The 24,894-nt window shown below is 38.4% G+C and overlaps 1 protein-coding gene across 1 annotated transcript; it reads left to right on the top strand.

Annotated features, from left to right (window-relative positions):
* Positions 1-32: 32 nt before the first annotated feature.
* LOC117195732 (zinc finger protein 709-like) lies at positions 33-19,354 on the top strand. The gene is made up of 4 exons (XM_033401337.2): positions 33-3,024; positions 12,984-13,110; positions 13,483-13,543; positions 13,930-19,354. Exons 1-4 carry the CDS (start codon positions 3,022-3,024, stop codon positions 14,984-14,986), a joined length of 1,248 nt encoding a protein of 415 aa, XP_033257228.1. The 5' UTR covers positions 33-3,021; the 3' UTR covers positions 14,987-19,354.
* Positions 19,355-24,894: the final 5,540 nt, after the last annotated feature.

Raw genomic sequence — 24,894 nt, 5'->3', positions numbered from 1 at the left:
GAAAAGAATTTGAAAAAATAAATAAATAAAATAAATAATTCACAAGGTGCTTTAAGCTCTCCCTTTTGAGAGTATTCCATCATTAGAGAAAAAAACAAACAAAAAAACAATAAATGATGGAGAGGGTGGGGAGAAAAGGGGTTGTTGGTGGGAATGTAAATTGCTGTACCCGTTATGGAAAACAGTATGTATGGAGGTTCCTTAAAAAACTAAAAACATAGCTACAATATGGTCCAGCAATCACACTCCTGGGCATATATCCAGAGAAAACCATGGTTTGAAAGGATACATGCACCCCAATGGTCACTGAAGTGCTGTTTACAATAGCCATGACATGGAAGCAACCTAAAAGCCCATCGACAGGTGAATGGATACAGAAGATGTGGTACATATATACAATGGAGAAAACCATTCTACTTTTTGTCTCTAGGAATTTAGCTACTGTAGGTACCTCATACCCATGGAATCATACAGTGTTTGACCTTTTTTGTCAGGCTAATTTCAGCTAGCATAATGTCCTAAGGTTCATCTATGTTGTAGCAAGAGTAAAATTTGCTTTCTTTTTAAAGCTAAATAATACTCTGATGTATGTATGCACCGTGTTTTTTTTGTCTATTCAACTGTTGATGGACACTTGAGTTGCTTCCACCTATGGCTACTATGAATAATGTGAAATGAACATATATATCTGTTTTGACATATCTGTTCGAGTCACTGCTTTCAATTCTACTTCAATTGACAGAAGTCGGATTGCTAGATCAGATAGTGACTCAGTTTGCAATTTTTTGAGGAATTGCCTTTTTCTTTTCATACCATCAATACAATTTTATATTCCAAGCAATATCACACAAGAATTCCAAAGGATATTTCCACTTTCTTGATAGTTTCCTTTGAAGCACAAAATTATTAATCGTCCAAATTACCTAAAAGAATGAAATTAGAACACTCCCTAGCACCATACATAAAAATAAACTCAAAATGGATTAAAGACCTAAAGGTAAGGCCGGATACTATAAAACTCATAGGCAGAACACTTTTTGACATAAATCCCAGCAAGATCTCTTTTGATCCACCTCCTAGAGTAATGAAAATAAAAACAAAAATAAACAAATGGGATCTAGTTAAACTTAAAAGTTTTGCACAGCAAAGGAAACCATAAACAAACACAAAATATAACCCTCAGAATGGGAGAAAAGATTAGCAAATGAAGCAACCGACAAGGGATTAATCTCCCAAATATACAAACAGCACATACAGCTCAATATCAAAAAAACAAACAACTCAATCAAAAAATGGGAGGAAGATCTAAATAGACATTTCTCCAAAGAAGACATACAGTTGGCCAAAAAGCACATGAAAAGATGCTCAACATCACTAATTATTAGAGAAATGCAAATTAAAACTACGAGGAGGTATCACCTCACATGGGTCAGAATGCCCATCATCAAAAAATCTACAAACAGTAAATGCTGGAGAGGGTGTGGAGAGAAGGGAACACCCCCTACACTGTTGGTGAGAATGTAAATTGATACAGCCACTATGGAGAACAGTATGGAAGTTCCTTAAAAATCTAAAAATAGAACTACCATATGACCCAGCGATTCCACTCCTAGGCATATATCCAGAGAAAACCATAATTTGAAAGGATACATGCACCCCAATGTTCATTGCAGCATTATTTACATTTATAATAGCCAGGACTTGGAAGAAACCTAAATGTCCATCAACAGAGGAATGGATAAAGAAGATATGGTACATAAATACAGTGGAATATTACTCAGCCATACAAAAGAACAAAATAATGCCATTTGCAGCGACATGGATGGACTTGGAGATTGTTGTGCTTAGTGCTGTGGGTCAGACAGAGAAGGTTGGATGTCATGTGATGTTGCTTATATATGGAGTTTAGAAAGGGGGTGCAAATGAACTTGTTTGTAGGGCAGAGGTAGAGTCGAGGGTGTAGAAAGCAAACTTATGGTTACCAGGGGATAAATAGGGAGGGATAAATTGAGAGGTTGGGATTGACGTGTACACACTACTATACGTAGAACGGATAACTGATGGGGACCTGCTGTGTAGCGCAGGGAACTCTACTCAGTCCTCTGTCATGGCCTATATAGGAGGGGAATCTAAGAAAAGAGTTGGTGTATGTATATGTGTGGCTGATTCACCTTGCTGTGCACCTGAGGCTACTAAGCATTGTGGATCAGCTATAGTCCAATAAAAATTAGTAATTAATTAATTTATTTATAAAATTTCCTACCAGTGTAAAACGTACACCTGAGAAGTTAATGAACACACATCATAGCCTGTGGTTTAACTGAGATTTGTCCTGGCACCCAGCTAGGCTGACTGATTCAAATTTCCTACCAGAGCCAAGTGCTCTGGGATTCTTTAGCTTAAGTACCTAATAAGTGGGAATGGGGCAGGGATTGGTGGAAGGCTCAGCGCTGTCAAGGACGAAAGATGAAAATGGAGTCAACCCCTTTATTATAGATGGTGAATTCACATTTAAGTGTCTGCGTTTCTTAACAAGAAGCACAGTTCCGTGCCTGGCCACACAGACTTACACCAAGTCCTTGACCCCTGGAGGACATAAGACCCTCTTGTTCCAGGCAGGACTGACCTGGGCCATCCTCTTATCTGTACTTGCTGCATCTTGAAACAGAATCAGGAATCCCAGTGCAGGAGGAGCTGCGGAAGACAACTGAGACAATCCCAGGCCAGGAAATGTTGTTTTACCAAGCAAACGTGCCAGGCGGGGACAGGTCCCATCCCACCTCCCACAGGTGGGAGGCATTAGGGGGCGGGGTATTGAGTCTGTCCAACCAGGCGGCCGCTGAGGCAGGTGGGCGGAGCGGTCCCCCACTCAGACGTGGACTTCCTTACCTTCTACAGCGGAGGGATCGCGCATCTTTGCCGCTTCACTAACCTGTTAACTCTCACGTACCTTCTGTTGCCCTGTGTTCTGCACTAGTCCTTGGAGGCGTTAAGAGGGACTCAGACCCAGGAAACCTCGAAATGGTGAGTGTGCTGAGCCGGACTGTGGACGCTGCGAAGGGACTGGTCGCAACCGGCCGAAACCGGCCATCTTTTTTGACCCGGTCACTTCGCGGTCAACTCCGGAGTCTGCGGATACGCGGGGGTCTGGGGCGCTGCTCGGACCTCAGTCCCCTCCGGGCCTCAGTGGCGGGGTTGGCCCGGCAGCTCGGGCCCCGGGCGTCCTGTTCGGTCACTTCGCTGAAGGAACTTTGGCCCCGGAGCCTCACCCGGCTGCTCTGCAGCCCCTCTTCTTCCCCCAGATTGTGTGGTGACCTCAAGCACGGCCTTCAGGTGACAATTGGGACTCGTTCTCCAGGGTTCGGTCGTGGGATTAGCTGTGGTCTGAGGGGTCTCAGCCTTTCCTTTCTGCCCCAGGGGGCACCCGTTTTGATAGGGATAGAATAGGATAGTTACACTGGTAGTTGTAGAAGTCCCAGTAGGGGATTGTAAATAGAGAGGGAAACTTAGGGAACTTTGGGAGACCACTGTAACTTATTGATCGCTCAAGAAAGCTATCGAAAATGTTGTGGAACCAATCAGGCCTCCTTAAGTATAAAGCCATAAATAAAAGCATGAGATATGCCCCAGATCATTAAGTGGAAGAAAAAATGAGGCCTGCATTCTGCTGGTCGAGTTCAGCAAGGTAATGATCCTTAACACCAAGGACAGGAATTTTAAGAGAAATGCGACATTCCAAAGTAGGAGACCCTCATTATATGGAGACTTGAGATGATACAACATACTTTAGTGTATGTTACCACCTTTCTCCTGATTTGAATAAGCTCTATGACAGTCCTAGTTTGACCTCATAGGGTCAGACACTCTCCTATGCCATAGGAAGGAGGAGCTAGTGACCTAAGCCTGACATCTACTCGAAGAATGAGGAAGAAGGCAGTCTTTTTCCCCTTCCCCACTTTCCTTTGACTGTAAAAATATAGCCCACTTAATCCTCAGGGCAGAGCCCCCCTGCCTGCTTGCGTCTCTTGCAAGCGTCCTATATTAATAAATCTACATCTTGCCTATCTCTTTGCCTCTTGCTGAATTCCTTCTGCACTGTGACACAAAGAACCCGAGCCTCAGTAAGTCCAACACCAGGTGAATGATTCTAATTAAAAGACCATAGGTTCAAGTCCCAATCTGGGTTTAGGCAGGGTTCGAGTCCCGGCACGTGGGTTCAAGTCCCATCTGACTTACACGGTTTCATTTTTTCTCTGAGTTTTCCAAATGGTTGGGAAGCAGAATTTCAAAGACCTTAGCCCCCCAGAGGAGCTCTTTGTAGGGCTGGCAATAACTCATTAAATTTCCAGATCGCTTCCCTCATTCCCAAAGTCGGTTTCGCCTCTCCGATTCAAATTACCTATCATCTATTCGTCTCCGCAGTGCATTTCAAACAAATACTTTAATTGTTTATCCTAGTTCCGTAGTGACGTGGATGGTATTATTTTGGGGGCGGGGGGTGGTCTGTGGATATTTTACAAGAGCAGAAGCCGACAATGACCACTTGGAAGTGGGTTGTATGAAGTCCTTTCTTCTGATTTTTTACTGGAAACAGATATCCTATAGGAAGTCCTTTCGTGGAGGTTTTTTTTGAACTTTTATGGACGATCTACCCTGCCCATCCCTAGGTTAGTCCCCTTCAAAAGATTTACTCGCTTATTTAAGTTTCTTTCTTCAATAGTGTAAAATAGAGCTTCAAAGTCCATATAAAATATTTCCAAAGAGGTAAGAGAGGTGAATTTCAGGGGGAAAAAAATTCCAGTATTACATTCCATTTGTTAATAATTTTTTGCTTTTATTCAATCCCTGAGGAAGTGTGGTTAAATTTTTGTGGCCTCTCCTTTACTTTTGGTGGATTTCAAATAAAGTTCCAAGATTTAGACTTGTAGAGGAGAAGTATTCAAGCGTGATTAATTATGTAGTAAATGAAATTGCCTTGGAAGTAATTGACTGACATTTTTTTCTAAAAAGGAATAGATATTTGGGGTTTCCTGGTGAACTAGTAGAAGTGGCTTATAATTTTATTCTCTCATTTCCACATAAACACTGGATTTGAGTGATTTTGCTGAATTGTTCAAACAGGGTTTGTGTATTTAAAGTATCAGTGGTGGTGGAGAGCACCTGTAGTTGGGAGCAGAGCCTGAGGTCAGTGTCTTCAGGCCAAGGCCCCGTTTGAGCCTGCAAGGGGAAGTACTTGAAGGCCCTCCTATACTTGGAATCATATAGCATATAGCTCTGCCAGATTGGCTTCTTTCTGGTAGCAATATACTTTTGAGCTTTGCTTCATGTGTTTTCATAGCTTGATACTTTATTCCTTTTTATTAGTGAACACTGTTTCATCATATGGATATACCACTGATTATTTGACTCTTGCAAGATATCTTGCTTACCTGTTGACTCATGCCAGTTATGAATAAAGCTCCTACAGGTATTTGTGTATGAGTTTTGTGTGAATATAAGAGTTGATCTCATTTGGACAAATAACAAGGAGTGTGATTGCTGGGTCTTAATATACATACTAAGAGTATATTTTGTTTTGAAAGAGAGCTCCTGTCTTCCTTTGTAGGGGTACCAAGTTCCATTCCCCCCAGCAATGAATGAGGATTACCTTCACATCTATTTGGTGTTTTGCATTTTAGTTATTAAATAGGTGTGTAGTGATAGCTCGTTTTATTTGCAATTTCCTACTGACATTTGACATTGAGCATGTTTTCATATTTCCTGTTTCCCTTCTATATATCTTTTTTTGGGAGCTGTTTGTTCAGATCTTTTGCCCATTTTCAATTGGATTATTTATCTTCTTACTGTTGAGTTTTAATAGTTCCTGGATATTTTGAATACCAGTTATTTATCACATAAGTGTTTTGCAAATATTAGTATTTTTTCATATCCTGTGACTCAGCTTTTCATTCCCTTAACACTGCCTTTCTGAGAGGAGACGTTTTTTATTTTAATGAAGTGAAATTATCCTTTTTTTCTTTTACAGACCTTGTGTTTGTTGTTATATTTGAAAATTCATCACCAAACCCAAAGTGACCTAGATTTCCTTCCATGATATTTTGGAGGAGTTTATTACTTTTGCATTTTACATTTAGATCTGTGATGTGTTTTGAGGCTTTTTTTTGTAAAACGTGTAAGTCCTATGTTTACATTTGCTTTGTTTGTGTGTGTGTTTGTTTGTGAATATCCATTATTTACAGCACTATTTGTTTAAAAGATTTTCCTTTCATTTGAATTGCCTTTCCTTCTTTGTCCAAGTTCAGTGTGGGTCTACAGGAAAACAGTTGATTATCTTTCAATCTTGAGATATGTCTTCTATTTTTTTAATAAATTTATTTATGTTATTTATTTGGCTGCTTTGGGTTTTCGTTGCTGCGCGTGGGCTTCTCCCTAGTTGTGGCGAGCGGGGGCTACTCTTCGTTGCGGTGCGTGGTCTTCTCATTGCGGTGACTTCTCTTGTTGTGGAGCACGGGCTCTAGACGTGCAGGTTTCAGTAGTTGTGGCATGTTGGCTCAGTAGTTGTGGCTCACAGGCTCTAGAGTGCAGGCTCAGTAGTTGTGGCACACGGGCTTAGCTGCTCCACGAAATGTGGGATCTTCCCAGACCTGGGCTCAAACCCGTGTCCCCTGCATTGGCAGGTACCTTCTTAACCACTGTGCCACCAGGGAAGCCCAGGATATGCCCTCTTAATTCCAAGAGTTATCTGTTGTTGGAGAATCTTTAAGATGTTTCACAGAGATAGTTATGTCCTAGAGACCAAATATTTGAATTTACCTACAGGATACATGAATATATTCTTTTTCAGGAAGTAGAAGTTCCCTCTATTACTTGTTTGTGATTAAAAATGGATGCTGTATTTTACCAAATCCTTTGAAATTTTCATTTCCCCCTTTGTTCTTTTCTGATATTTCCTTTTACCCTCTGTCTTCCCTTATAGGCATATTGATTAGATGTTTATCAGTGTTATTAATCTTGTCAAAGAACTAGCTTAAAAGTTTTTTTCTCCTTCAATTACCCACAATTACATTAATTTCCTTTCTGATTTTTATAACTTTATTTTGTGATTATATCGTCTTCTCTTTATTGTTTCTTTTTTTTGTGGTACGCGGGCCTCTCACTGTTGTGGCCTCTCACTGTTGTGGCCTCTCCCATTGTGGAGCACAGGCTCTGGACGTGCAGGCTCAGTGGCCACGGCTCACGGGCCCAGCCACTCCACGGCATGTGGGATCTTCCCGGACCGGGGCACGAACCCATGTCCCCTGCATCGGCAGGCGGACTCTCAACCACTGCGCCACCAGGGAAGCCCTCTTTATTGTTTCTTAAGGTAGATGCTTGTGTTGTTGTTTACAGACCTTTGTTTTTTCCCAGTTGATGATGACATAAATTTCTCGGTAGGCACTGCTTTTGCTACATGCCACAATTTAGCTCAAAACAAATCTTAATTTCTCTTGAGACTTCTTCTTTGATCCCATGTATTACTTAGAAATATGTTGTTGAACCTCTGTGTGTTAGGGGTTTTTCCAAATATCTTGCTTGTATTGATTGCTAGATGAATGCCTTTGAGTTCTAGGAGCATGGTTTGTATGATTTTTCTTCTTTCAGATTTGTTAAGGTATGCTTTATGTCCCAGAAAGTGTTCGGTCTGGTTGAATGTTTCATATGAATTTTAGAAGAATGTGTATTCAGCTCTTGTTGCATGAAGTGTTCTTTAGATTACAATTACATTTAGTTATTTCATAGTATTCCTCAAAGCAAGTCTGTCCTTCCTGATTTTCTGCCTGCTGTTATATACAGCTTATGATAAGGGGGTGTTGATGTATGACTATAATAATGGATTTATGTATTCCTCCCTGCATTCTTCATGTCTTGCCTTATGTATTTTGCCGCTTTGTTGCTATGTATGTACACATGAAGGATTGTTATGGCTTCTTGCAGAATGGACCTTTTTGTCATTATGTAAAGTCCTTTCTACCCCTGAGATTTCCTTGGTCTGAAATCTGCATTCTCTAAAGTTCATATATGAGTGCCAGCATTCTTTTGGTTAGTTTTGGCATGGTGTATTTATCTCCATTGCTTTATTTCTCATCTGCCAGTGCCTTCATATTTAAAATGAGTTTTTGGTAGACTACATATAATTGTAATTTTAAAAATCACATATTATGATATCAGAAAGGGAAAGTAAAAAAAAACAGTATGCACCGAAAAAAATAAAATACTTTGGAACAAACCTGACCAAGGAGGTGAAAGAGATATGTTGAGCACCATAAAACATTGATAAAGGAAATTGAACTGAATCAAAAAATGGAAAGCTGGGCTTCCCTGGTGGCACAATGGTTAAGAATCCGTCTGCCGATATGGGTTCGAGCCCTGGTCCGGGAAGATCCCACATGCCGTGGAGCAACTTAGTCCATGTGCCACAACTACTAAGCCTGCACTCTAGAGCCTGCACGCCTAGAGCCCGTGCTCCACAACAAGAGAAGCAACTGCACTGAGAAGCCTGCACACCACAAGAAAGAGTAGCCCCCACTCGACACAACTAAAGAAAGCTCGCGTGCAGCAGTGAAGACCCAATACAGCCAAAAATAAATAAATAAGTTTATTTTTAAAAAAATGGAAAGCTAACCCATACTCTTGGATTGGAGGAATTATTTTTGTTAAAATGGCCATAGTACCCAAAGTAATCTACAGATTTAATGTGATCCCTATCAAATTACTCATAACATTTTTCACAGAACTAGAACAAATAATCCTAAAAGATATATGGAACTGTAAAAGACCCAGAATTGCCAAAGCAGTTCTGAGGAAAAAAGAAAAAAGCTAAAGGCATAACCCTCCCAGATTTCAGACAATAATACAAAGTTAAAGTTGTCAAAACAGTGTGATACTGCCACAAAACCAGAAATATAGACTCAATGGAACAGAACAGAGAGGCCAGAAATAGACCCACACACCAATGGTCAATTAATCTTTGACAAAATAGACAAGAATATACAATGGGGAAAAGACGGTCTCTTCAGCAAGTGGTGTTGGGAAAGTTGGACTGCCTCATGTAAATCAATGAAGTTAGAACACACCCTCACACCATATACAAAAATATACTCGAAATGGCTTAAAGACTTAAATGTAAGACATGACATCATAAAATTCATAGAAGAGAACATAGACAAAACATTCTCTGATATAAATTATACCAATGTTTTCTCAGGTTGGTCTCTCAAGACAATAGAAATAAAAGTAAAAATAAACAAATGGGTCCCAAACAACGTATAAGCTTTTGTACAACAAAGGAAACCATAAACAAAATGAAAACACAACCTACGTACTAGGAGAAAATATTTGTCAATGATGCCACCAACATGGGCTTAATTTCTAAAATATACAAATAGCACATACTATCCAATAACAAAAACCAGACAACCCAATAAAAAATGGGCAGAAGACCTAAATAGACATATCTCCAAAGAAGACATACATATGGCCAATAGGCACATGAAAAGATGTTCAGCATTGCTAATTGTTAGAGAAATGCAAATCAAAACTGCAGTGAGGTGCCCACCTCACATTGGTCAGAATGGCCATCATTAAAAGTCTGCAAATAACAAATGCTAGAGAGGGTGTGGAGAAAACGGAGCCCTTTTGTACTGTTGGAAGCAATGTAGATTGGTGCATCTACTTTGGAAAACAGTATGGAGGTTCCCCAAAACACTAGAGTTGCCATATCATCGAGAAATCCCAGTCCTGGGTATATATCCAGAGAAAACTCTAATTCGAAATGATACAGGCACCCAAATGTTCATAGCAGCACTATTTACAGCAACCAAGACATGGAAACAACCTACATGTCCATTGGCAGATGAATGGATAAAGATGTAGTATATATATTCAGTGGAATACTACTCAGCCATTAAAGGTGAAATAATGCCATTTGCAGCAACATGGATAGATGTACAGATTATCATACTACATGAAGTAAATCAGATGGAGAAAGAGAAATACCATATGATATCACTTATATGTGATATCTAAAATATGTCACAAATGAACTTATTTTCAAAACAAAAACAGACAGACATCAAAATGAAAGTTACGGTTACCAAAGGGGAAAGGGGGTGGGGGGAGATAAATTAGGAGTTTGGAATTAGCAGAAACAAGCTATTATATATAAAATAGATAAACAACAAGGTCGTATTGTATAGCACAAGGTACTGTAAAATCCTGTAGAAAACCTTAATGGAAAAGAATATGAAAAAGAATATATATATATGAATATATATATATATATATGTATATATATATCTGAATCACTTTTCTGTACACCAGAACCTAACACAACTTTGTAAATCATCTATACTTCAATAAAAGTGAATAAGTAAATCTAATATTACTGTAATTTTCTTTCATTTGTATTGAGACCATTGTTGATTGAAATGGTGACTAATATGGTTGGATTAATATCTAACACTTTTTACTCTTTCTATTTGTTGCCCTTATTTTTTCATTTGTCTTTTCTCTTTTTTCTACCTTCTCTGGATTTAACTGAGCATTTTGTCTGATTCTTCCTTTTTTCCATTCTTAACCTATACCTTTGTAAAGAACTTTTTTAGTGGTTGCCCTTGAGTTTTCAGTATACATTTAGAACTAACCCACATCAGTCTGCAACTTAACGCAGTACCTCTTCAGTGGTTGTTCAGGTACCTCATACCACACTATTCCCATTTCCCCTCCTCTGTCCCTATTGATATGGCTGTCATTTATTTCACTTATCCACAAGGTTATCATTATCAATGTCATTCTTGCTAATATGATTTTAGACAAAGTATCATCTATTATAAAAGAAATATAAAAGATGTTTACCTTTATTTATTCCTCTTTTAATTCTCCTACATAATTTACGTTCTTTCTGATGAATTTTAATGTCTTTCAAAGTTGGCATACTAATGACAAGTTCCATCAATTTTTGTCTCAAAATGGCCTTCTATTTTTTAAGGATAATTGTGCTTCCTAACAATTCTAGGACACTGTTTTTTTTTTAATTTCAAAACTTTAAATGTTTCAATCCACTTAGTTCTTTTATATATACGTATGTATATAATTATTATTATTGTTTTTTTTTCCTGAAAAGAAGTCCAGTTTGATTCTAATCTTTATTTCTCTGTACCTAAAGTATACCTCTGGCTTCTTACAATATATATTCTCTTTGCCTTTGTTTTTCTCTCTACTTTAAATATAATATACTTTGGTCTCCATTTTAGGTGTTTTCATTTTTATTGTTCACTGAGCCTCATGGATCTATGGGTGTTGTCTATCATTAATATTAGGAACATCTCAGTGGTCGTTACTTATTTCTGTCTCTCTTTTCCTTCAATTATTTTCATTATATGTATCTTAAATCTTCTGTTAAAGAAGGTCATGCCAGAGTTCATGGATACTGTGTTCTATCTTTTTTGATCCTTTTTGTCTTTGTGTTAGACTACAGTGAAACAGTTTTTTTGGGTACCAGCCTTAAGAACAGAATCTTTGGGGCATATTTAAAAAATGTCTTTCTGGGCTTCCCTGGTGGCACAGTGGTTGAGAGTCCGCCTGCCGATGCAGGGGACGCGGGTTTGTGCCCTGGTCCGGGAGGATCCCTCATGCTGCGGAGCGGCTGGGCCCGTGAGCCATGGATGCTGAGCCTGCGCGTCCGGAGCCTGTGCTCCGCAACAGGAGAGGCCACAACAGTGAGAGGCCCGCATACTGCAAAAAAAAAAGTCTTTCTTTTCTCTTTCCCAGTTTTAGGGCACCAGTTTACCCTTTGAAGTCAGTGCTCTCATGGCTCTGGGAGGACTTGTTTATTTCAAGATTTTTCATTCTCTTCTCGTGAGATGGAGAATCACAACTTCTAATTTCATAAATCCCAGACTAGATTTTCACTTAGCAGTTGCAATACTGGCTGCTTGGAAAACTCCTGTTCCTGAAATAGCAGGATGGAGACTTTATGTTCTTTTGGAGGAAGCCAATGATGAAACCCTTACATAATTTATAATCATGGGGAAATTCACCATCAAAGTGTTATGGACTTTGGTGAGCTCCCTTGTAAACTGTAGCTCTTAACATGTTCCTTGAGGGCAGTAAGACCCAGAGTATACTGTTATGGTGTGAAGAGAAAGAGTTTTTTGGGCATGTAATTGCACTGTGTGTTCTAGAATTTGGCTGGAAGCGCCTTGAGGCACCTGAGTATAGGGATTTTGTGATCTAACATATTAATGCTTCTTCCCCATGTCTGAGCTCTAAATTTGAAGTAACTTTCTACCTGCATCAAATTATATGTAGAGAGGAAGGAAAAACAGAGTCTATGCTAATCATTATACAACTTAAAAGCAGTGCATCTGCAGAAGAATATTTATATTCAGGCAACTGTGTGTGATTGTGATTTCTTCTAAAGGCCTGGAGGACTTTGGGACAGTGTGGCCAGCTGGGCTTTGTTAAAAGTTTGATTTCTACAGGTCACCTGGCCTCTGATGATAGGTGATAGGATTAGAAAAAAGCTTCCAGTTCTTCACTGTATGCCTATTTATTAAAACCTCATGCAATCTTGATCCTCTGCCTCATGGAGTACTGTAACTTGTGGATCATAAGAAGAAGATGAAAGAATTTTTTCAGCAGAAATCATTGTTCTTAAAATGACGTTTCTTTCATTTGTAAAGTATTTCTCATTCTCTGGGCTCTGCCATTATTGTGATATAAGCGATACTGTGACCACAAAAGTTATGTGTAAATAATTTCCATTTGTTCATGATGCTGTTAAATTATTGAGGAAGTATGGAGAATAAGTTTATCATGATCAAGTCATAGAATAACTCTTTGTAAACAACAGAATTGTATGTAACCTTCCTATAAATCGAGTGTGCGTGTCTAGTTCTGTCAGTCTCATGCATCTCAGTGTGCTCCTATTTTGGGTGTTTTAGGACTCATTGGCCTTTGAGGATGTGGCTGTGAATTTCACCCTGGAGGAGTGGGTTTTACTGGATTCCTCACAGAGGAAACTCTACAGAGATGTGATGCGGGAAAACTTCCAGAACCTGGTCTCAGTAGGTAAGAATGAAAAATTCCCTCCCTTTGTCAATTAGAGAACAAGTGTTTCTTACCTGTCAATATTGTTCAAAGTTGTGGAATGTGGAAAGGGAAAACTTTGGTAAAGAAACTAGGGGAGGTGGGGATCAAAGGGAAATCCCCAGCGGTGCAGTGGTTAGGACTCGGCACTTTCACCACTGCTGTGGCCTCAGTTCAGTCTCTAGTCAGGAAACTAAGATCCTGTAGGCCATACTGCACAGCACCCGCCCCCCCAAAATAAAGAGAAGAAGAAAGAAAGGAAACTAGACATAGAGCTCATCATGGGCCTAAAGTCCAATAATTTTTCTGTCATTTCTAGTACTTTGGGATCATTTTTCTGGTTCTGCATTTCAGAAACAAAACAGGAAGATCATGACATTGAAGATCAGTACAAAAACCAGGGGAGAAAATTAAGGTGAGTCACACCCGCAATTCAAAGCATTGTCTTGTGAGAATCATGGTATATTCTGAAAATTTTAAAGAAGTCAACAAAAACAAATAGCCCAGTCTTCAAATTTAGTTATTCTATTCTCAGAAAATGTCTCCGAAAAAGTATTTTCTTAAATGTGATATAAATGTTCTGTGTTTCCAATATAGTTCATGTGCAGTCAATAAACCCTATATTTGAATATCACTTTTTAATAGAAGAGGTTAAGTCCTGTTGCAGAGCATTCAGTTTATTCAACTTCTAACAATTCACACAAGATAGAAAACCTCACTGTTCCTATAAATCATAATAAATACAATAAATAAATGATTTCTTAATAAAGAAATCATTGATAATCTTCTTACTGTTTACAGAAGTTCTATGGTAGAGAGACTCTCTGAAAGTAAAGGCAGTAGTTTCTGTGGAGAAAACTTCACCCTTATTCCAACTCTCAATCTGAAGAAGAAAACTCCTGGTTTAAAACCATGGGAATGCAGTGCATGTGCAAAGGTCTTCATGCATCATTCATCCTTTAATAGACACATGAAATGTCACATTGAAAACAAACGAAGAGAGTATCAAAAGTACCATGAGAAGGTATATAAATGTAAAGAATGTGGGAAAGCATTCATTTCTCTTAGTTCTCTTAGAACACATGAAAGGAGTCACACTGGAGAGAAGCCCTATGAATGTGAACAATGTGGAAAAGTCTTTCGATATCAAAAATCCTTCCGACTACACAAAATAACTCACACAGGAGAGAAACCCTATGAATGTAAGGAATGTGGGAAAGCCTTCATGTGGGAAACAACTTTTCGAAAACACATGGTAACTCACGCTGGGGATTTACCTTACAAATGTCAGAAATGTGAGAAAGCATTCATTTATCCCAGTTGTCTTCGAATGCATGAAAGCAGTCACAACGGAGAGAAACCCTATCAATGTAAACAATGTGGAAAAGCCTTTAAAAGTCCTGAAACTATTCAAATCCATGAAAGAATTCACAGGGGAGAGAAACTCTATGAATGTAAGCAGTGTGGAAAAGGCTTCAATCATTTCAGTTCCTTACAGCTACACAAAAGACATCACACAGGAGAGACACCATATGTGTGTAAAACATGTTCTAAAGTATTGAATACTGCCCGGTCTCTTCGAAATCATGAAAGAATCCACACTGGAGAAAAACCCTATGAATGTAAGGAATGTGGGAAAGCCTTCACATGGAAAATAACCCTTCAGAAACACATGATAACACACACTGGGGATGGACCTTATAAATGTAAAGAATGTGAGAGAGTATTCATTAATCCCAGTTCTCTTAAAACACATGAAAGGAGTCACACTGGAGAGAAACCATATCAATGTGAACAATGTGGTAAAAGCTATAGATATCTAGCAGTTTTGAAAATACATCGAAGGACCCATACTTGAGAAAAACCCTATGAATGTAAAAATGAAGGGAAAACCTTCACTTCTGCATATGTTCAAGTGCATGAAAGAATTCACACTGGACAGAAACCCTATCAATGACAGGAATGTGGGAAATCCTTCATTTGCCTCTCAGTCGTTCAAAGACCTGAGACTGCACACTGGACAGAAATCATATAAAATATGACGAATGTGGGAATAGCTTTTCTGATCTTTGTAGTTTATGAAACCATAAAAGGGTTTACTAGATAAAACCTTATTTGTAAACAGCCTGGGTTGTTGGTCGATATCATTACATGTAAAAACTCCCATGGAAAAGAAGTATAAATGTAAGTAACATGAGATAACTTGATGGAAAGTAATCTATGCCTAATGTTCCAAAAAACCTTCAATATGAAAGAGTTTTTAAAAATTTTATTTATTATTATTTTTTTTTGGCCAGGCTGTGCAGCATGTGGGGCATCTTAGTTCCCCAATCAGGGATCAAACCTGTGCCCCGTGCAATGGAAGTGCGGAGTCTTAACCACTAGACTGCCAGTGAAGTCCAGAAAGAGTTGTTTTAAAAGTTTATAGGACTTTCCTGGTGGTGCAGTGGTTAAGAATCTGCCTGCCAATACAGGGTACATGGGTTCGAGCCCTAGTCCTGGAAGATCCCACATGCTACAGAGCAACTAAGCCCATGTGCCACAACTACTGAGCCTGGGCTCTAGAGCCCATGAGCCACAACTACTGAGCCCACGTGCCACAACTACTGAAGCCTATGCGCCTAGAGCCCATTCTCCACAACAAGGGAAGCCGCCACAATGAGAAGCCCGTGCACTGCAACGAAAAGCAGCCCCCACTCGCCACAACTAGAGAAAGCCCATGTACAGCAGCAAAGACCCAATGCAGCCAAACAAACAAACAAACAAAAATTTATAAATATGTTGTGTTTACTCAGGATCTTTCTTCAAGTGTATCCTTCAATGGTGGATTTCTACTAATTTCACGAACGAATATTAATGTGAATTCATTCTGTAATTCGTCTTTCAACAATAGTACATAACGTTTAAAGGTAGTGATTTTTCCTTTACTTGGATAGTTACTTTGTTCTATTTACTTCTGAAGCCTGTTGGATTCATGGATGAATTTAAGTGTATTTCTAGTATGCAGTGAGACTTAAATTTTTATAATGTTCTATTCATCCTCTGTTAATGGGCCATTGAAAAATGACAGTTAGGTATTTGTTGGGATTTCCTAGTAGTTTTGTGTGGCAGTTCCTAGGTATATAATATATTGTATATATTGTATCCTTTTTATTGAGAAAGATCCTTTCTGGTGGTGGTGTGTATAGGAGCCTTTTCCCATTTTCCATTCTATTAAACACTTGGAATAAATTTTATGTATGACTAATATGTCAAAGAGTATACTGTTATGTAAATTATGATTTTTCCTATTTGCTTTTTGTGTTTCCTTCTGACTGGTATTTGTTGAATAGACTGTGAGACTTGTGATAATAAAGAAAATCTGGAGTTGGAGATATCTTGCCTATGAGTCATATTAGGACCTAGACTTTCCAGAATCTATCCCTTTTGTGGTTCCATGTTAGCATTCACCGACAGCTCACCTGTGTGCGATTTTAAAGCAGATGCAGAGAAGACGTTCTTCAGATAGTGGATTCCCCACACTGGGAGAGAGGCAGATATGTAGGAGCTTCAAGGACACCATCTCCCAGCTTATTTTCCAGATTCTGTGTCCTTGTAGTCAAGAGTGTCCTCAACACCATCAAAAAATGCTTGATTTCCATTTTTATAGACATGTAGGTTCCCCTGATATCTTCACAGCTTACACATCAAAGATCCATCAGAGTTTGAATTTTTTCTGTAAGGCCTCTTGTGTCCACTTTGAAAGTTATTTCAGTATTTTATGGTTGGTAATAGTCTCTGATTACACTCCTCTCTGGATTATATCTTTATGGTGTCTAATATGTGTAGGAAACACTTTATGTAGTTAATAATACTAGTAATACTAGTATGTGTTCCTGACTCACCACAACATTCACAAAGGTGCCACCAAAACGAATGACATGGGAGTTTGTTTCTCTACTGCATTGCACAGGGACATTGGTGACCCATTGTTTCCATGTGAGAATAAGCACCTCCTTCTGTCAAGATGGCTATGGGTGTTTCCTGTTACTTGTAGCTGAATATAATCCCCCAACATGTTTTTTATTGTCTTTTATTTTACATGATTGAAACTGTTTGAATTTTTTGTGAAACAGTAGTTTTTTAGTCTTTTCAAATATTTTACCAACTCTTTTTGAAGCTTTCATTAGCTAACAATGTTACTTTTCATTTCCTCAAAGAATATATTAAAGTATCCTTTTTATGTATGAATATTCAGAAAAACCTTGTAGCTTTCTTCATTTAATCATTATGCAATGTGAGTAAGTTTTTTAAAAATATTATGTTGGCCAAAAGGTTTGTTCATTTTTTTCTGTAAGATGGTCTAGCAGAGCTTCCCTGGTGGCACAGTGGGTAAGAATCTGCCTGCCAACACAGGGGACAAGGGTTCAATCCCTGGTCTGGGAAGATCTCACATGCCGTGGAGCAACTAAGCCCATGTGCCACAACTACTGAGCTTGTGCTCTAGAGCCTGCAAGCCACAACTACTGAGCCCACATGCCTAGAGCTTGTGCTCTGCAACAAAAGAGGCCACTGCAATGAGAAGACCACGCACCACAACGAAGAGTAACCCCTGCTGGCTGCAACTAGAGAAAGCCTGCATGCAGCAACAAATACCTAATGCAGCCAAAAATAAATAAATTAAAAAAAATTTTTTTAATTAAAAAAAATGGTCTAGTAGCACTAAGTTGTCTTTAACTTCATTTGAAACAATTTTGTTAGATTGTATTGTGGCAGTTCTCATATCAGTAAGCATTTTAAAAAAATCAAAATTGGTGAATTTTTGTGTAGCCATTTTAATATTGGTGATGTAAGGGAAAAAGTAACATTTTCGGCATATTATGCTTTATTATTTCAAGAAAGGCAAAAACGCAACTGAAAAGCAAAAAACAATTGTGCAGTTTATGGAGAAGGTGCTGTGACTGACCAAACGTGTCAAAATTCATTTACCAAGTTTCATGCTAGAGATTTCTTGCTGGACGATGCTCCACATTGGGGTAGACCAGTTGAAGTTGATAGTGATCAAATGGAGACATTAATTGAGAGCAATCGACATTATACCACGTGGGAGATAGCCTACATACTCAAAATATCCAAATCAAGTGCTGAAAATCATTTGCACCAGCTTGGTTATGTCAATCGCTTTGATGTTTGAGTTCCACATAAGTTAAGCAAAAAAAAACCTTCTTGATCGTACTTCTGCGTGCGATTCTCTACTGAAATGTAATGAAAACGTTCCGTTTTTAAAACAAATTGGGATGGGTGATGAAAAGTGGATACTGTACAATAATGTGGAACAGAAAAAATCGTGGGGCAAGTGAAACAAGCCACCACAAACCACACCAAAGGCTGGTCTTCATCCAAAAAAGGTGATGTTGTGTATATGGGGGGATTGGAAGGGAGTCCTCTATTATGAGCTCCTTCTGGAAAACAAAACGATCAATTCCAACAAGTGCTGCTCACAGTTAGACCAACTGAAAGCAGCACTCAACATAAAGCATCCAGAATTAGTCAACAGAAAATGCGTAATCTTCCATCAGGATGACGCAAGACCACATATTTCTTTGATGACCAGGCAAAAACTGTTACAGCTTGGCTGGGAAGTTCTGATTCATCTGCCGTATTCACCAGACATTGCACCTTCGGATTTCCATTTATTTTGGTCTTTACAAAATTCTCTTACTGGAAAAAATTTCAATTCCCTGGAAGACTGTAAAAGGCACCTTGAACAGTTCTTTACTCAAAAAGATAAAAAGTTTTGGAAAGATGGAATTATGAAGTTGCCAGAAAAATGGCAGAAGGTAATGGAACAAAATGGTGAATATGCTGTTCAATAAAGTTTTTGGTGAAAATGAAAAATGTGTCTTTCATTTTTACTTAAAAACCGAAGGAAGTTTTTGGCCAACCCAATATTTATTTATTTATTTTGCTGTGCTGGGTCTTAGTTGTGGCATGCAGGATCTTCAATCTTCATTGAGGCATGCTGGATCTTTGGTTGCAGTATGCGAACTCGTAGTTGCCACATCTCATAGTTCCCTGACCAGACAGAGAGAATGGACTTGAGGACACGGGGAGGGGGAAGGGTAAGCTGAGACGAAGTGAGAGAGTGACATTGACATATATACACTACCAAATATAAAATAGCTAGTGGGAAGCAGCCGCATAGTACAGGGAGGTCAGCTTGGTGCTCTGTGACCATTTAGAGGTGTGGGATACAAAGGGTGGGAGGGAGACGCAAGAGGGAGGGGATATGGAGATATATGTATATGTATAGCTGATTCACATTGTTATATAGCAGCAACTAACACAAAATGTAAAGCAATTATACCTCAATAAATATGTTAATTAAAAAAAAACCTGAGAAACACTTTGACCCATATCATTACATGTGAAAACTCCCATGGAAAAGAAGTATAAATAGTAGTAACATGAGATAAGTAGATAGAAAGTACTCCGTGCCTAATGTTCCAGAAAACCTTCAATATGAAAGAGTTGTTTTAAAAGTTTATAAATATTTTGTTTTTACTAAGCGTATTTCTTCATGTGTATCCTTGAATGATGCATTTATACTAATTTCAGAAATGAATATTAATGTGAGTTAATTCCATAAGTTGTCTTTCAACAATAATCATAAGTTTCAAAGGTACTTATTTTTCCTTTAATCAGACAATGATTTTTTTCTCTTTACATTTGAAGCCTGTTGGATCCATGGGTGAATTTATGTGTATTTCTAATATGCAATTAGGCTTCAATTTTTATAATGTTCTATTCATTCTCTGTTAATGGGACATTGAAAAATGGCAGTTTGGTATTTGTTGGAATTTTCCTAGTAGTATTGTGTGGCAGTTCCTGGATATTCATAATCCATTATATATGTTTCACCCTTTTTAGAAATATTTATTTATTTATTTTTGGCTGCGTTGGGTCTTTGTTGCTGCACGTGGGCTTTCTCTAGTTGTGGCGAGTGGGGGCTACTCTTCATTGAGGTGCGCAGGCTTCTCGTTGCAGTGGCTTCTCTTTGTTGCAGAGCATGGGCTCTAGGCACGTGGGCTTCAGTAGTTGTGGCTCGCAGGCTCTAGAGCGCAGGCTCAGTAGTTGTGGCACACGGGCTTAGTTGCTCTGCGGCTTGTGGGATCTTTCCAGACCAGGGCTCAAACCTGTGCTCCCTGCTTTGGCAGGCGGATTCTTAACCGCTGCACCAGCTGCACCACCAGGGAAATCCCTATTTCACCCTTTTTACTGAGAAAGATCCTTTTTTGTGGTGGTGCGTATAGGAGCCTTTTTCCATTCCATTCTATTGAACACTTGGAATAAATTTTATGTATGGCTAGGATGTCAAAGAGCATACTGTTATGTAAATTATGATTTTTCCTATTTGCTTTTTGTGTTTTCTTCTCACTCGTATTAGTTGAATAGACTATGAGGCTTGTGATAATACAAAAAATCTGGAGTTGGAGATATCTTGCCTGTGAGTAATATTAAGACCTAGACTTTCCAGAATCCATCCTTTTTTTGGTTCCATATCAGCATTCACCAATAATTCACCTGTGTGATTTTAAAGCAGGTGCAAAGAAGACATTCTTTAGATATTGGAGTCCCCAGACTGAGAGAGAGGCAGACACATAGGAGCTTCAATGACACCATCTTCCAGCTTATTTTCCAGATTCTGTGTCTTTATAGTCAAGAGTATTGTCAACACCACCAACAAGTGTTTCATTACCATTTTTATAGAGTGTAGTTTCCCCTGATGTCTTCACACCTTCCACATAAAAGATCCATCAGAGTTTGAATTTTTTCTGTAAGTCTTCTTATATCCACCATGAAAGTATTTCAGTGTTTTATGGTTGGGAATATTCTCTGATTCCACTCTTCTCTGAATTATATCTTTATAATGTCTAATTTGTGTTGAAAACAGTTTATGCTGTTAACAGTGCTAGTGAGTATGTGTTCCTGACTCACCACGGCATTCACAATGGTGCCACCAGAAAGAATGACATGGGAGTTTGTTTCTCTGCTTCATTGTGCAGTGGCTTCCTTGACTCATTGTTGCCATGTGAGAATAAGCACCTTCCTTCTGTCAGGATGGCTATGCATGTTTCGTATTACTTTTAGCTCAATATAATCCCTCAATGTGTTTATTTTATTGTATGTGATTAAAACTATTCTATTCAGAATGATTATAGACAAACAACAAGGTCCCAGTGTATAGCACAGGGAACTGTATTCAGTATCCTTTAATAAACTATAATGGAAAAAATACTAAAAGGAATATCTATGTGTATAACTGAATCACTTTGCTGTACAGCAGAAGTTAACACAAAATTGTAAAGCAACTATACTTCAATTAAAAAAAATGATTACAAACCCTATACGACTGTGGTGTATAATAGTAACAGTGTGCTTGAGAGGACTTCTTACAGCATTTTCACTTGTGTTAGAGGATTTGATTGCTATACAAGATAGCAAGACATTTTTCTTTATTGAATGCTTTCAGGCAGTTTATTTTATCGTTGGTGTTCATAATCATTTTCCTGAAGGCAAAAACAGTGTTGTGGAGATAAACTTAATTAGTAAGAAGCTTCGTTCAATTATATTAGTAAGAAGAGGGGACTATTGGTCATTTTTATGGTTTTGCATTTTATCTTTTATCATTGTTAGAGATAGGGTTATAAAATACATAAATTCACTTCTTAGTATACTAGGTAATATTTTTGAAATCATTTTAGTGACTTAACTGAGGTCTATAAATTTAGGTAAATTGTGAGGCAATACAAAGCTGGCAAGGGAGAAAGATAGGACTACGTTGCCAGTGATCCCTTTCTGAAACACTATACTCTTTTTTTTTTTTATGTTTATCTTATTGAAGTATAGTTGATTTACAATGTTGTGTTAATTTCTGCTGTGCAGCAGGGTGGTTCAGTTATACATATACACATTCTTTTTCATATTGTTTTCCATTGTTTATCACAGATATTGAATATAGTTCCCTTTGCTATACAGTAAGACCTTGTTGTTTATTCTATGTATAATAGTTGGCCTCCGCTAATCCCAATCTCCCAATCCATCCCTCCCCCCACCCCCTCTCCCCCTTGGCAACCACAAGTCTGTTCTCTATGTCTGTAAGTCTATTTCTGTTTCCTAAATACATTCAGTTGTGTCATTTTTTTTACACCTTCTCCATTCCTTTAATGTGCATAGAGTAACCAGTGTATATAAATAGGCATAGCGCCTTGGCCCCTATTCCTGTTTTTTTTTTAATTTTTAAAAAATTTTATTGAAGAATAGGTTATTTACAATGTTTTGTTAATTTCTGCCATATAGCAAAATGACACAGTTATATATATGTATATATTCTTTTCCATATTGTTTTCCATTATGGTTTATCACAGGATATTGAATATAGTTCCCTGTGCTATACAGTAGGACCATTTTTTTATCCATCCTATATATATAATATTTTGTAGATATGTTGATTTGTGTGATATTTTAGATTTCACATATAAGTGATATCATATAGTATTTGTCTTTCTCTTTCTGACTTACTCCACTTAGTGTGATAATCTCTAGGTCCATCCATGTTGCTGAAAATGGCATTATTTCCTTCTTTTTTCTGGCTGAGTAGTATTCCCTTGTTTATATGTACCACATTTTCTTTGTCCATTCATCTGTCGATGGACATTTAGGTTGTTTCCATGTCTTGGCTGTTGTAAATAGCACTGCTCTGAATATAGAGATGCATGTATCTATTGAATTATAGTTTTGTCTGGATATACGCCCAGGAGTGGAATTGCTGGATCATATGGCAACTTTATTTTTAGTTTTTTGAGGAACCTCCATACTGTGTTCCAAAGTGGATGCACCAATTTACATTCCTACCAACAATGTAGGAAGGTTCCCTTTTCTCCACACCTTCTCCAGCATTTGTTATTTGTAGACTTTTTAATGATGGACAGTCTGACTGCTGTGAGGTGGTACCTTATTGCAGTTTTGATTTGCATTTCCCTGATAATTAGCAATTTTTTTTCTGTTTCTTCCTGATTAAATCTTGGGTGTTTGTACATTTCTAAGAATTTCTTCATTTCTTCCAGGTTGTCCATTTTATGGGCATGTAATTGTTCATACTAGTATCTTACATTATTTTGTATTTCTGTGGTATTGGTTGTAACTTTTCTTTTTTCCATTCTGATTTTATTGATTTTGGCCCTCTTTTTTTCTTGATGAGTCTGGCTAAAGGTTTATCGAAGAACCAGCTCTTAGTTTCATTGATCTTTTCTGTTTTTTTAGTCCCTATTTCACTTATTTCTGCTCTGATTTTTTTTTTTTTTTTTTTGGCTGCATTGGGTCTTCATTGCTGTGAGCAGGCCTTCCATAGTTGTGGCAAGCAGGAGCTACTCTTTTTTTTTTTTTTTTTTGTGGTACGCGGGCCTCTCACTGTTGTGACCTCTCCCGTTGCAGAGCACAGGCTCCGGACACGCAGGCTCAGCGGCCATGGCTCATGGGCCTAGCCGCTTCACGGCATGTGGGATCTTCCCAGACCGGGGCACAAACCCATGTCCCCTGCATCGGCAGGCGGACTCTCAACCACTGCGCCACCAGGGAAGCCCGAAGGGGTTACTCTTCATTGCTGTGCGCAGACTTCTCATTGTGGTGGCTTCTCTTGTCATGGAGCATGGGCTCTAGGCACGCGGGCTTCAGTAGTTGTGGCACGCGGGCTCAGTAGTTGTCGCTCGTGGGCTCTAGAGTGCAGGCTCAGTAGTTGTGGTGCACAGGCTTAGTTACTCTGCCACATGTGGGATCTTCCCGGACCAGGGCTGGAACCTGTGTCCCCTGCATTGGCAGGCAGATTCTTAACCACTGCACCACCAGGGAAGCCCCTGTAGTTCTTAACAGAACAAAAACTGATCTTCCCTGAACCAGAAGTATTCTGCCACTAGACTGCGTTTGGACTTCAACTACAATTCTTCCCTTAGGTTTCCAACGTGCCCATTTAGATTGTTTTTTTTTTTTTGGCTGCGCCACATGGCTTGTGGGAACTTAGTTCCCTGACCAGTGTTTGAACCTGGGCCCTCAACAGTGAAAGCACAGAGTCCTAATCACTGGACTTCCAGGGAATTCCCTCGATTGCATATTTTTTATTTAGCCAATCCTCCATAAGAACATGAGCCACTTTCTTAAAGAGGAAAAAAAAGGAAAAGGAAAATTAATATATGTGTATAAACACATACACTTACACGCATCATGATGGTTCTGTTTATGTGAAGGATCATGACTAACATTGTATTTTAATTTTTATCTATTAGAAATCAAATTGTGCCTTATAATTGAGGAGTCATTTTTTCTGTGTAATCTCCTAAACAGTAAATTTTGTGAAGTGTTCAGTATCGTTTTGGAAATCATAAAAAACAAAATTTCTCAATTTTGATCACATATAAAATGACAAGTGATTTTAGAGCTATCACTTTCATTCTCTATTGACTGGAATGGGCTTCATACTAAATGTATTAGGATGTCCTTACAGTGTGAGGAGGTCTTCAGACTCATTCCTCAATAAAACTCGTGAAAATTATTTTAATAACAAATATTTCAAGCTGCCAGAAATAGTCTTAAAGGCAAACAGCAGATGAAGAACATTTGTTCAAGTAAATCTAGGAAGAGTCAATAACCATGTAGTATCTTTGTAAGGTGGCATATTGTAACTAGATTTATCACAGTGATCATTTTGAAATGTATAGAAATATTGAATCACAG

The sequence above is a fragment of the Orcinus orca genome, chromosome 3 (genome assembly GCF_937001465.1).
Source record: "Orcinus orca chromosome 3, mOrcOrc1.1, whole genome shotgun sequence".
NCBI classification, from domain to species: Eukaryota; Metazoa; Chordata; class Mammalia; order Artiodactyla; family Delphinidae; genus Orcinus; species Orcinus orca.
Note: the sequence above shows the minus strand (reverse complement) of the source record. Positions and strands in the feature narration are given on the sequence as shown.